The sequence below is a fragment of the Crocuta crocuta genome, unplaced genomic scaffold (genome assembly GCF_008692635.1).
Source record: "Crocuta crocuta isolate KB4526 unplaced genomic scaffold, BGI_CrCroc_1.0 scaffold73, whole genome shotgun sequence".
Lineage (NCBI taxonomy): Eukaryota > Metazoa > Chordata > Mammalia > Carnivora > Hyaenidae > Crocuta > Crocuta crocuta.
Genome location: NW_027529443.1, coordinates 1,549,490 through 1,562,766, shown reverse-complemented (window position 1 = coordinate 1,562,766; position 13,277 = coordinate 1,549,490). Strand labels below are relative to the sequence as shown.

Sequence of the window (13,277 nt, the reverse complement as noted above, 5' to 3'; positions counted from 1 at the left end):
AGCACGAGGCCGAGCGCCTCCGGATTGAGATTGTGACGCTCCGGGAGGCGCTGGAGGAGGAGACTGCGGCCAGGGCCAGCCTGGAGGGGCAGCTGAGGGTGCAGCGGGAGGAGACAGGTGAGGGCCGAGGAGGGGAGCCGCCCCAGCCTTGCCCCCCCCAGGGGCACTGACCACCCCCCAGGGGAGCACCCGGGCACCCGGAGGGGAGAGAGAGGGGACAGCGTCAGAACAAGCCTTGACCTCTCTTTTCTTCTTTTCCACACAGAGGTGTTAGAGGGTGAGTATGGGCCGGAGCCCGGCCGGGTGGGGAGGGCGGAGGGAGGGTGCGGGCCTGACGTCTGGCCCCTGCCTGACTTCCCAGCCTCCCTGTGCAGCCTGAGGACGGAGATGGAGCGGATCCAGCAGGAACAGAGCAAGGTGAGGCTGGACTCCCGGGCCAGACTGCATGATGGCGGGAGGGGCGGCAGCGTGGAGACCGCTGCCGGCCTCTCCTGCCCTTTCTGTCGCCTTTAGGCCAGGTGGCAGGGAGTCCCGAGGTAGCCACCGGGCTCCGGCCTCCCAGAAGAGGCTAGAGTCCGGGATGGCGTGGAAGGGGCACCCCTGTCCAGACATCTTGTTTCTTTGGCCACATGCCGGCCCCAGCTCTGCGTCCTGTCGCCCTAGGCCCAGCTCACAGACCTCCTCTCAGAACAGAGGGCCAAGGTGCTGCGGCTGCAGGCTGAGCTGGAGACCAGTGAACAGGTGCAGAGAGACTTTGTGCGGCTGTCCCAGGCCCTGCAGGTATGGCGTGACCCCCTCCCATCAGGCTGGCATGATCCAGGTGGCTTGTCCTAGGTCCTACAAGGACAGCTTTCCAATGAGGGGAGTTCCCTTCCGCCTTGTGAGATTGGCGCCCTCCTTTCCTCTGAGCGATCACTCAAAAGAGATTGAAGGCCCTGGCGTCCATCTTTGGACACATGGCGTCCTTGGCCCAGAGCCTGGCATGCAACGTGCATTACGTCCGCCCCGCCTGCCCAGCCTGCACTGCCGCAGGCCACCCTCTTAGGACCCACTTCTTCCCTTGGACCCAGTGTCACTGTGGGTTGGGGAGGGTGGGGTCCCCTGGGTATACTGGTCCCAGGCCCTTGCCCCTTTGGGGGCTGGCAGGTGGGGATGGGGGCTACGTCTCGCCACTGAGCACCCCCTTCCTCCCTCGCTGGACCCCACAGGTGCGCCTAGAACGGATCCGCCAGGCGGAAAGTCTGGAGCAGGTGCGCAGCATCATGGACGAGGCGCCCCTCAGGGACATCAGGGACATCAAGGACACCTGAGGGGCTAGACCCCACCCAGCCTGGGGGAAACCGCCTCTCCCCACTCCTGAACCAAGAAGCCTGGGCTCTGGACATCTCGGGATAGTGTCTTCATCCTCTCCAAGCCTGGGGTCGAGGTGACAGTGCCACCGCTTCCCTGTCCCTCTAGCGCCTCCTCTCAGGGGGGGCTGGCCTCCTGCTCCCAAGGACGACACCTGGGTGGGAGTCCCAGCCCTGCTTCGGGAACCAAAGGTGCAGGCTTGGCCCTGCGGCTTTCTGGCTGCCATGCTGCCTCCTGGGTCCTGGCCCTCCTGCTGCTGCCCCTCCCCCACCCCCTGCCGCCCGAGCCAGACTAACAGCCGTGCCTGTTACAGCACCGTCCCTTCCCTGATGCGCAGTCGCGCTGTGAGCGGGCGCTGGGGGCCTCTGGCGCATGGCAGTGGGGCCCTCCACCCGTGCCCCCCGGGACAGGCAGCTGCTCTCTGGACTGCATGACACTAAGATGCTTGTCCCCAGGGGCCCAACCCAGGCCCTGAGATGTGCACAGAGGCAAGGCCAGACTTTTCTGTCATTTATTTTCAATAAATAAGCAGCTCAGCTCAGTCCGTCGCCTTGTCCCTGCAAGCCCCATGGGGTCGGGGGTGGGGGAGGTTTTCCAGGAACACGAGGGAAGGTGGGCTGTTGAGGGGGCTGGAAAAGTGAAAGGGACCGTGGTGTTTATAAACAGAAAGACGTTGGGGGTTGGGGGGAGGGACGTGGAGGGGACATGGGAGTGTGTGCCACAGCTCGGCCTGAAGATGCATCGCTATCAGGGTGGGGAAGAAGGGGCAAAAAGGACTGGTTACTTCCTTCTTTCATCTTCTGGATCTGGAAGGAGAAAGGGAAGGATGAGGCAGAGGGCAGGAGAGGAGCGGGCTCTCTGTCCCCCCAGCCCCCGGCACACTCACCTGGAGGGTCACCCCAGCCCCCTGGACTCACCTGTGACCCCACTCCCCCCTAGCACTGTAGCCCTTGCAGCAGACAGCTCAGCGCCCAGTGCAGCGCAGCGCAGCCCAGCACGCACGGTGCTGCCCCAGGCGGGGCGGCGCCCCCTCGTGGTGAGGGCAGCAGCCCGCCCCGCTGAGAAGCGTGGCAGCGGCAGTGGCAGCAAGGGCTCCGGGTGGAGCAGCGAGCGCAAGTGGCCTCAGGAGCCACCGAGGGGGACAGGGGGACGCGCAGAGGGCACAGCAGCTGGGGGTGAGGGCGACAGGGAGGCGATACCTGTGACACGGTTCAAAGAGATGGAGGAGGGGGAAACGGGTTATCCTATGGCCAGAGAGGACAGAGAGACAGAGTTACGGGGGGGCCGGGGCGGGCGTGGAGGGTCAAGAGGGCTAAGGAGGCTGCGGGCGCCTGCACAGGCGCAGGGGGGCGGAGGCCCAGGGAAGGGGCCAGAGGACCCAGCTGAAAAGGAAGCGGGGGGCAGGCGCTGTCGCAGCGCAGAGGGAGGGGCTTTGTGGGGCCAGGGACAAACAGNCATCTGGGGGGGCGGGGGGGAAAACAGGCGGAGGTGGTGAGGACCAGTGTCCCTCTCGGGAAGGGATGGCCAGGAGCCTGGAGGGGAACTGCCCGGCCTGACTCCCTCCTCTGGCAGGGCCGCGGCCTGCAAAGGCTCCCCGAGGGTGGAGAAAGGCGGATCGGCCTGGAAGAGGCTCACCGGCAGAGGGTCGACGTAGAGGATGAGGAAGTGCAGGGACATGGACAGGCAGATGGAACCCAGCAGCCAGATGTTCACCCAGGGCGGCATCCGCAGGAGGGACTGGTTCTCTGACAGGCTGTGAGGGGGAGGCCGGGGGGAGGTCAGGGTGGGGGACGGCAGAAGAAAGCAGGGGTGAGCAGAGAGAGGGAAGGGAGGACAAGGCGACTCCCAGAAGGTGGCAGGGGCAGGGCCCACCTGTTGAGAGCGTTGCACATTTCAATGGTAACCAGCACGGACAAGGCCATGGTCATGGGCTCAGGGGCCTCAAAGACCTCGCAGTCCACGCCCTCAAAGTCAGGGTTTTCCTCGTTGCACTGCATGAAGTGAGTCTGTGGGGGGTAATGAGGAGCTGGGATCCCACAGAAGTCTCCATGCCACCCTCCTGCTCCTCACCTTCCTCCCTCCTCCCTCCTCCCTACCAGCTGGCTGTAAGTGACATGAGGCCCGTCCTCTGCATACAGGAACCACCAGGCAGCCGCTCCCACGGTAGCTGCACCCACGTAGCCTGTGATGGGAGATGGGAGGTGTCAAGAGGGCTCCCGGCCATGAACAGCTAGTTAAGGAAGAGGGCCCCCAGGGGTGGCTGCATCAGGGAGCAGGTGTCCCAGAGAGGGGGCTGGTCCCAAGGGCTGGGGAGGATTGCGGGGTCCCATCCTGCTCACCCCCAATTGCCATGTAGCGGAAGAAGAGCCAGCCACTGATGAGGGGCTCCTTGGGGCTCCGGGGAGGCCGGTCCATGATGTCCAGGTCCGGCGGATTAAAGCCCAGGGCTGTGGCCGGGAGCCCGTCAGTCACCAAGTTCACCCACAGGAGCTGCACGGGGATCAGGGCCTCAGGCAGTCCCAAGGCGGCGGTCAGGAAGATACTGCCAGAAGGAGGCAGTCACACGTCCGTCCTGCCTCCGTGCCTGTGGTCACCCCCTGACCTCCACCCAGCCCTGGGCTCCCCCTGGGCGCCCTCCCTGGCCGCTCACCAGACCACCTCGCCCACGTTGGAGGAGATGAGGTAGCGGATGAACTGCTTCATGTTGTTGTAGATGGCGCGGCCCTCCTCCACCGCGGACACGATGGTGGAGAAGTTGTCGTCGGCCAGCACCATCTCGGAGGCAGTCTTGGCCACCGCGGTGCCAGAGCCCATGGCAATGCCGATCTCGGCCTTCTTCAGGGCGGGGGCATCGTTGACACCATCCCCTGTCTGAGGGGACACAGAGAAGGTGGGACGTGAACCCTCCTCNCCCCCCGGGACCCCTGGCTCCTGAGACCATCATCTTGGGGACTCTGTGCAGACCGGCCCTCGCCCCTGTGCGTGTGCTCTGCCATGCAGCCCCGCCGCCCCCTCACCATGGCCGTGATCTCATCGAAAGACTGCAGATACTCCACGATCTTCGACTTATGGGAGGGCTCCACCCGGGCGAAGCAGCAGGCGCGACGACACGCCTCCCGCTGCTCTGCCAGGGGCAGGTCGTCAAACTCCCGGCCGGTGTAGGCTCGGCCGGCCACCTCCTCATTCTCCCCAAAGATGCCGATTCGCCGGCAGATGGCGATGGCTGTGCCCTTGTTGTCCCCGGTGATCATGATGACTCTGATTCCGGCATCCCGGCACAGCTGAATCGAGCCCGTGACCTCCTTGCGGGGTGGGTCCAGCATGCCCACCACACCCACAAACGTTAGGTCCGTCTGGGGAGGCAGCGGAGAGCGGCAGGGTCAGGGAAAGGCTCGGGAAATGAGTCAGGGAGGAAGCTCAGGGGGACATGGGGAGAACGCTGACTCTGGGCTTGGTGTGTAAATCTTGTGGGGCGGACGGGCCTCAGAGGCCGAGGGGCAGGGAACACTCCCTGTTCACACATGTACACACGCTGCCAGGCCCATCGTCAGTGGCAGATCATGTGCATTTCAGGGAAGGAGCTCTTGCTGAGAGGACAGTGGCTTCTGCTTTCAGCAGGGCCCCTCACTTGGTCTACAGCTTTGAGCAAGTTCGCACTACCTGCCGGGCCAATGGGTCCCATCTAGAAAACGAAGGGAGTGACCTCTGGTGCTATTCAAAGAGCCAGTTCCCCGCAACATGAGGCGCTTGCGCCAGAATTCAGGTCTACACCCTGCTTCTCGAATCAAGAATATCTCACTCTGGGGGCGCCTGGGTGGCTTAGTCGGTTAAGCGTCCAACTTTCGCTTAGGTCATGATCTCGCGGTTCGTGGGTCCGGGCCCCGCGTCGGGCTCTGTGCTGACTGCCAGCTCAGAGCCTGGAGCCTGTTTCAATCTGTGACTCCCTCTCTCTCTGACCCTCGCCTGCTCACGCTGTCTCTCTCTCTCTCCTAGAAATAAATTAAACATTAAAAAATTAAAAAAAAAAACCAAGAATATCTCACTCTGGAAACACGTCGGCAGAACCGAGCATGCCCAGTGACCAAGTGGCTCTCTGTTCTGGCTGCGAGCACCACGCCTCCCCTCACGCAGGTCCATGATCACAAGCAAAGTGGTACAGGACTAGGTGATTCCTAAGCTTCTTTCAGATTCTGGGTTCTGTGCTGTGATTATAGGGCCCATGGCGAAGTAGGAAAGGACATGGGCGGTGCAGGGGTGAGGCAGATGGCTCCGGGGTGATGGGAGGCTTCCATTGGCTCACCTCATACTCCATGAACCTGGCAGAGTCATCCAGGACCATCTCCTCTCGCTTCGGGGGGGTGTCCCGTGTGGCCAGGGCCAGGCAGCGCAGGGTATCCCGGCCGGTGCCCCACTCCTTGATCACCGACAAGATCGTGTCCTTCACCGGCCCTGTCATCGGCAACCGGGTGGTGCCAACTCGTACATAGTTACAGCGCTCGATGACCCCCTCGGGGGCACCCTAGGAGACCAGAACGGTTTTTCAGAAACTACTGACTTTCTTCCAGGGCACAGTCACAGGGGGCAGGGATAGGAGACGGCCTCAGCGTTAGGAAGAAGAGGGGGACTGAGACACATTCTGATTTCTGACCTTGACAAACATCTTGTTGCCCACAGCAGCCCTGGATTTGGCTGGGGAGCAATACACAGACATGGACTTCCTGTCTCGGGAGAACTCCAAGGTAAATTCCTTCTTCATTAGCTGGCGGATCACCTGGGAGAGAGGAGACAGACAGGAGGAGGCTGGACGTGAATTGGGGGAATAAGAACGATGACGCCGTGCTACCAGGGCAGAGTCCCAGACCCTTAAAACACAGTCAAAAAAGGGGCGCCTGGGTGGCTTAGTCAGTTAAGCGTCCGACTTTCACTTAGGTCATGATCTCGCGGTTCGTGGGTTCGAGCCCTGCGTCAGGCTCTGTGCTGACTGCCAGCTCAGAGCCTGGAGCCTGTTTCAGAGTCTGTGACTCCCTCTCTCTCTGACCCTCCCCTGCTCACGCTGTCTCTCTCTCTCTCTCCTAGAAATAAATAAAACATTTAAAAAAAAAAAACATAGTCAAAAAGGATCTGGAGGGGAAAAAAAATGACCTGGAGGTCAAAGCAGACCCCAAGCTGAGTCTCAGACTGAACCTCAGTCTGGTACCTACAGCACAAATGGAGAGAATTCCAAGGCTGGGTGCTGCCACTTTCTTATAGCACCCGGTTGAAAGCCCAGCCAGAAACAGGAAGGCACAATATGGCACTATCTGGTAGAACTTTCCGTGATGATGGGAATGTTCTGTAATCTGAACCGTCCAATATGGCACCATTGAGCAGGGTTATCGGGCATGGAAGATGTGGCTAGTGCAGCTGAAGAACTGAGTTTTTACTTTTATTTCATCTTAATTCATTTAAGTCGGGACGACTACCCGTGGGCTCCTAGAGCCATGTTATCGGACAATGCAGATGTAGGGCCAGGCACGCTGTAATAAGCACTCCACAAAGTGAATGAGAGCCTTTTTCCCCAGATGCATCATAGACACTTCAAAGTAAACCAGGAATGACAGTAACAATCAATAGATGATAAGCTGATGCTTATATTATCTTTTCCACATCCTCTCTGCATTCTCTACTAATATTTAGGTGGTTTTCATACTTTTGTCATATTAAGTAAAGCAGCAGTGAACATTTTATGTATACAAAAAAACAGGAGAAAAAGAACGATCCAGGGGCGCTTGGGTGGCTCGGTCGGTTAAGTGTCCGACTTTGGCTCAGGTCGTGATCTCACGGTTCGTGAGTTTGAGCCCCTGTGTGAGGCTCGCTGCTGTCAGTGCGGAGCCCACTTCAGATGCTCTGTCCCCCTCTGTCCCTGCCCCTCCCCCACTTGCACGCACATGCAAAAATAAACATATAAAAGATATTTCTCTCAAAATAAATAATTTTTCTCTCTCAAACATTTTTAAAAAAAAGGAATGAGCAATGCTGACAACATAATACACAGGAGGATCTCGATGTGCACATTGAGTAAATACTAATCCACCAAATCTTAGGAACAGAATAAGGTTTGTTCATCTGGACAAGGGGAAGCCCCGCGATGGAGGGCTTGTGCTTTCCGCGCCCAGCTCTGTCCCTTCCACCCAGGGACCCGCAGGAGGCAGTGCCATCCAGGGACGCTGCAGCTGAGAGGTGGGAAGAGTGGTGGAAGGTCCTACTCAGAGTCAGCCTGGCCAAGAAAAGCTGTGGAGAGGCCGCCTGCCTGTGCTGACTGGGGTCCCGGCGTGGGGCACAAGGCCATGCGGGCTAGACCGGGGGCCTCCATGTCCTGAGGTCCCCTGGGTCCTGGCCCATGTGAGCCGGGGTGGATGAAGAAGGAGCCCGTGGGAGGCAGCGCCCAGACTCACCGAGTTGCAGGCATTGGCCCTCTCCACCTTTGAGAGGTTCCTCACATCTGTATTGAACACATTCATCTTCTCCACCAGGGTGGTGAGCGCCGTCTCGGTTGCCTCGCCCACCTTCTCGTAAACACCTTTGGTCTGAGAAGACAGAGGAGGAAGGGCAAGTAAGTGCTCCGTGCTCCTGGCCCCTCGCTCCCACCTCTCATGCCCACCGTCCCCCTTCCCCCCAGGAGAGGACTCGGGACAAAGCACGCCCTTCCCCTGGGGCCTGCTGAGGAGGCCTGAGTCAGTGGGAAGGGGGCGGGGGGGCTGCCTCAGCAGTGGAGGGGTTACCTCATTGAAGTCCAAGGCGGAGTCATTGCAGAGGGCACAAATGGTGGCCAACTCCACCAGCCCATCATACTGCCCTGACCGGACTGGCTTATCATTCTTCAAGCTGGCAGCAGGGAGGGGAGGAAGGAAGGAAAAGAGACAGGGAGAGAAGAATAGGGACTGAGATGCAGAGAGAACGTGGGGAAAGCAGCGAGGGACAGTCGGGGACGTGGCGACTGACGTGGAGGTCAGGTGGGAGAGAGAACAAGGTCAGGGAAGGAAGAGGAGACAAGAAGGAAGACAAAACTAGAGGGGGGCCTCAGGGAGAGAAGTGGGGGGTGTGTGTCTAGGGGGGTGGGGAGGAGATGAAGGGAGCGCCTTGGGGGGACTTACATCTCTCCTTCCGGAGCGTAAGTGGAACCAGTGATGGAGAACTCGTTCAGGACACAGAGGTTTCCGTCCACCTTGTCGATAATGAACATCTACAGGGAGGGAGAAGGGCATGGGCACAGAGGTCTAACTGTCACCATCCCCGAAGGCCAATGCTCTGTCCCTCTCACAGCCACGCTCGTGGCCTATCAGGAGCCTCCCAGCCACTTGCCTCCCTCTCCTGCTACTCCCTTGCCAACATTCTCCACGGTCAGTGTTAGTGTACTCAAAACAAGTCACTAGTTTCTGCAGGCCACCTTAATAAAAGGTGACTTGCACAGTAAGGTACCCAGAAGATCTTCCAGTTTTGCAGGAAGAGCCAGAAAGTCAGGTTATTTTCCTGTGAAAGCTCCAACTTTCAAATGAGGGCAATCAATTCATCTTTAGGAAATAGGATAGGAGGCCAGTCTGGAAGCCGGTGCTTTGGAAGGTCCCAGAGAGGACGGCGAGTGAACTACAGCAAGCAGGGGAAGGATGGGGCTTAAGACAGGGTTCCAAGATAAAGCGGTTCTGTGGTCAAGTAAGTTTGCAAAACAGTGCGGAATTCACCCTCTCGTTGGCCAGCCTTCTCCAAGGCTTTCAAGTGGCAGCAAGCAAGCGTCCCCACAGAAGCTAAGGGTACAGCCGTCCTCGGCCGACCGCACAGCCCACGATTCGCAGAGCGACAATTTATTCTTCCTGGATATGCCATCCCAGGGAAGTCTGCTTAAAGCCAGGATTCTCTGCCTGGGGTCCGTGAATGAGCTCCCCGACCCCCAACCCCCATGCCAAGAGGTCTGTGAACTCTGATGGGGGGGAAAAAAAAGACCTCTCTTATTTTCTAACATTGAGCATTTCTGTCCAATTATGAATGTGGGCAATGGACCACCTCAGTGCTAGCAATACCTGCGCCCTTGTCACCAGTGTGATCACACAAACTGTGCCCTCACATTACTGCAGAGCCCTCACAACAGCATTTCTGCTCACCCCTGCTCCGGTACTAATGGTGGTACTTAGAGCTGCTACTAGGCCTGCTACTTAATGCATTAGTTCCAAAGCCTATGTGTGACCATATCACAAATTTGTTTTTTAAAATTTCAGTAACTGTATTTCAGTCACCAGTTTCCCTGTAACCCAATGCATTTTTTTTTTTTTAAACAGAATGCTATGTATTTTATCTTCTACACTTAAACTATTATACTGAGTAGAGGTCCATACTGCCAAAGAATCTGAGGCACAGAAAAGATTAAGAGCCTGGGGTGGGGGGAGGTGCCTGGTGGCTCAATCAATTAAGCGTCTGATTGTTGTTTCGGCTCAGGTCATGATCTTGTGGTTTGTGAGCACTGACAGTGCAGAGCCTGCTTGGGATTCTCTTTCTCTCCCTCTCTCTATCCCCCCCCCCTCTGCCCCTCCTCTGCTGGAGCTCTCTCTTTCTCAAAAATAAATAAAGAAAAGAAAAGAAAAAGAAGAAAAGAAAAGAAAAGAAACGAGAAAAGAAAGGAAAGGAAAAGAAAAGAAAAGAAAAGAAACAAAAAGAAACGATGAAGAACCCTGGTTTAGGAAATGCTGTTCAAGGTTAGTGAGGCCATGGAGGACCATTCTGGGAGGTGGGGTGAGCAGAGCGGTCTCTCTCATCCTTTAGCCCGGCTGGCTGATCCCAATCTATGTGCCCACTGAGCATGTGTTTCCCTGGCCAGAATGAGAAGCTGCCAGTGACGAAGGGGATACCCCACCTTTGGAGGGTTCATTTCACCCCAAAGGCAGTCTGCGGAGAGGGCGCGCCCCCCTTTCCCTGACCTTGCAGACAGACATCTGGTTGGTGGTGAGGGTGCCTGTCTTGTCCGAACAGATGACGGAGGTGCAGCCCAGGGTCTCCACGGAGGGCAGGCTCCTCACAATTGCGTTTTTCTTTGCCATCCGCCGGGTGCCTAAGGCCAGGCAGGTGGTGATGACCGCAGGCAGGCCTGTGTGGGAGGACGGGGAAGGAGTGAGGACTCCATGGTAGGGGAGAGAGGGAGACCTTGCGTGGTCGGCTGGACCACAGGCCCCAAGGAAATCAGGTCCTAATCCCTGGAATCCAGAAATGTTACCCTACTCGGAAAAGGGGTCTTTGTGGATGAGATTAGCAAATGGGAGGAGAGCTCGCCATACCTTCTGGGATTGCGGCCACAGCCAGGGCCACGGCAATCTTAAAGTAGTAGATCGCGCCACGCAACCAGGAGCCGCCGTGGACGGGGTCGTTGAAGTGGCCGATGTTGATGAGCCAGACCGCCACGCAGATGAGGGAGATGACCTTGGAGAGCTGCTCCCCAAACTCATCCAGCTTCTGCTGCAGAGGAGTTTTGTCCTGTTCTGTGGCGGCCATTTGGTCGCGGATCTTCCCAATCTCGGTGCTCACACCGGTCGTGGCCACGATGCCCACGGCCTTGCCAGCTGCAATGTTGGTACCCTGAGGCGGGGGGAACAAGAGATGAGGAATCAGGCGAGAGAGGCGACCCTCCTGCCACATCCTCTGCACGGTGGGCCTCATCTCTTCTTCTCGGGCCACCATGTCCCTCCCACACCGGGGCCTCTGGCTTTGGGCACACGACAGCTGGCCCTGCACGGCTCACCGAGAAAAGCATGTTCTTCTTATCCTGGTTGACAGCTCGGGGGTCAGGGACAGGTTCTGTGTGCTTGATGACAGATACGGACTCGCCTGGGGAGAAAGAGCCAAGGGCTTTTCAGATGACATCATGTCCTACCCTCATCCTTCCCGCCCCTAACTCCCACCCTGCTTGGCAGGACAGGGCCTCATAAGGACCAAGCGACAGTTCTGGAGGAAGTCTGAACTCTGGAAAGGGCGATGGGAAACCCATCGCACTTCAAGTAAAAAGTCCTTGACCTGAGCCCCAGCTTAACCACTTACAAGCTGCATAAACTGGGATCACTTAACCTCTGTTCCTCAGTCAAATGGAGATAATATACTTGGACTTCGGAACAAGGTCTTGGTGAACGGCAAACAAGCTGACATATGTGAAGGTGAAGGTGAAGGTGCTCCATCAACTACAGAGCACGTTCCTGGGAAGGAGGCGCCGCTACCTTGCCTCCCTCACCCCAGTGGGCAGGGGCTCAGAGAGCCAGCCCAGGCCGGCCCAGCCTTGACTCCTTGGCCCACAGGAAATGCTCGCTGACTCTTCACCGTCTCTCTCCCAGTGGAGAAACAGAAGCAGTTGTGGTTTGAAGTGCATCCAGACCCTCCATCGTGTCCTAGAATCTATTGTTCCTCACTTGGGGCGGTCTTTTGAGGCAACAGGAGAGTTCTCTGGGCATCTGAACGCCCGTGAGGGAGGACGGGGTCAATGACCATCTGGAGAACGGCCATAAGCATCCCGCCCTCTCCCATGACCCCTTGTGTTTCAGGCTCGCGACAGTGAACAAAGGCTGAGCCACTCTGAGCCGGTCGTGTTGTTGGGTGTTCTCCTTTATCCACTGGGAACTTCATTCCCGTGTGTCCACTCAGCTCCCCGCCTCAGCAAAGCCTCACCCCCACGCCCCCACGAAGCACCCTCCCACCCAGGCCCCCGGACCTGTCAGGATGGACTGGTCAACCCGGAGGGTGGTGGATTTGATGGACAGGATGCGGATGTCTGCAGGTACTTTGTCGCCCACTGTGGGAAGAGTAGACAAGAGAGGTCAGTCGAGACAGGAGTTTCCTTCCTTCCCAGGAAAAGCCCAGTCTTCGTCTGGCTACCTCACCTCGTCCTTCAGGTCGCCGGGGCTTGGGCCCGGCCCTTGGCGTGGCTCCTGGAACCCTAGCAATCACCCCCCTCTCAACATTCCTTCCAACTGCCCCCTCATTGCCCTTCTCCCCCGGGGGCCGTGAGCCCGTGAGGGGGCCCTGGGCACGGCCTGGCACATGGCATGTGCCCCATAACGAGCACTGAGCGGCTGAAAGGAAAATTAGGAACAGTCCAGTTGTGTCATGAGACAGCAAAACAGAGAGGGAAACAAGAGGGAGAAAAGTGAGGCGAGGAGGGCAAGAAAAGAAACGGTAAGGAAAACGGTAAATTTGAGGAACAGGCGTCAGAGGGAGAGAACGCCATGGAATCACAGGGCGGGGGTGGGACAAGAAGAAACAGGAGAAAATCTGGGAATCGAGAAAAGCAATGTCAAGCAGGACAAAAGCTGGAGCAAGAGGGAAGGGTGAGAAGGGCAGACGCAGGAGGACAGGGAGGAGCCGCAGGGGCTGAGGGCACAGGTCCGGCAGGGCCTGGTGGAGACCGCAGGCACCAAGCCCTGGTGTGAGCCCCTGAGGGAAGGCAGGAGGCCGTGGGGGGAGAGCTGGGGAGACAACAGGAGAGAAGGGGAGGTCTGGGGGAAACAAGAAGGGGGGACAGGCTGGGGAAAGCCAAGTAAGAGTGGGGGCAGGCCACAGGAGGTGCGGGGGGGCTTCAGTACAGGAAACCACCTCTCGGATGGGCTGACAAAGCGGATAACAACCCCCCCAGGACTGCAGGGCCTTTGAGGAGGCTAATCACCTCCCAGAGCCTCTGCTAATCCCGCCGGGCCCACGGATGGTACGGGGGACAGGGTTTGTGGGGCCGTTTTCCTTTCCCTGTTTCTAGGGTTCCTCCTCCCACGCCAGAGGAAGCTGACGGAGGAGGGAGGAGGTCGGCTACGGAGTGGGGCGGGACACTCTGTCACCCAAGCCCAAGCGATATTTATAGATGTGCATGGCGCCGACTCCAAACTGTCACTGTGGCGGGGCGGCCCTGTGATGGCGCGGCAGCGGGGTCT

The 13,277-nt window shown here is 58.3% G+C and overlaps 2 protein-coding genes across 2 annotated transcripts in view; one reads left to right on the top strand and one right to left on the bottom strand.

Moving 5' to 3' along the window:
• The window catches only part of RABEP2 (rabaptin, RAB GTPase binding effector protein 2), an 11,091-nt gene extending 9,200 nt beyond the window's left edge, over positions 1-1,891 (top strand). Inside the window, exons 9-13 of the mRNA XM_077760553.1 lie at positions 3-117; positions 266-277; positions 362-417; positions 664-780; positions 1,209-1,891. Coding sequence (XP_077616679.1) covers positions 3-117; positions 266-277; positions 362-417; positions 664-780; positions 1,209-1,310 — 402 coding nt within the window. The 3' untranslated portion in view covers positions 1,311-1,891. The remainder of the gene's footprint in view (positions 1-2; positions 118-265; positions 278-361; positions 418-663; positions 781-1,208) is intronic.
• Positions 1,892-2,285: 394 nt separating this feature from the next.
• ATP2A1 (ATPase sarcoplasmic/endoplasmic reticulum Ca2+ transporting 1) overlaps positions 2,286-13,277 on the bottom strand; it is a 14,639-nt gene continuing 3,647 nt past the window's right edge. The window contains exons 6-22 of the mRNA XM_077760551.1: positions 12,068-12,148; positions 11,111-11,196; positions 10,650-10,947; positions 10,296-10,462; positions 8,484-8,572; positions 8,112-8,214; positions 7,785-7,916; positions 5,999-6,121; positions 5,651-5,869; positions 4,368-4,703; positions 4,001-4,221; positions 3,690-3,892; positions 3,447-3,532; positions 3,223-3,356; positions 2,908-3,103; positions 2,628-2,732; positions 2,286-2,519 (exon numbers count right to left, since the gene is read on the bottom strand). Of these exons, the coding sequence (XP_077616677.1) occupies positions 2,286-2,519; positions 2,628-2,732; positions 2,908-3,103; positions 3,223-3,356; positions 3,447-3,532; positions 3,690-3,892; positions 4,001-4,221; positions 4,368-4,703; positions 5,651-5,869; positions 5,999-6,121; positions 7,785-7,916; positions 8,112-8,214; positions 8,484-8,572; positions 10,296-10,462; positions 10,650-10,947; positions 11,111-11,196; positions 12,068-12,148 (2,813 nt within the window). The remainder of the gene's footprint in view (positions 2,520-2,627; positions 2,733-2,907; positions 3,104-3,222; positions 3,357-3,446; positions 3,533-3,689; positions 3,893-4,000; positions 4,222-4,367; positions 4,704-5,650; positions 5,870-5,998; positions 6,122-7,784; positions 7,917-8,111; positions 8,215-8,483; positions 8,573-10,295; positions 10,463-10,649; positions 10,948-11,110; positions 11,197-12,067; positions 12,149-13,277) is intronic.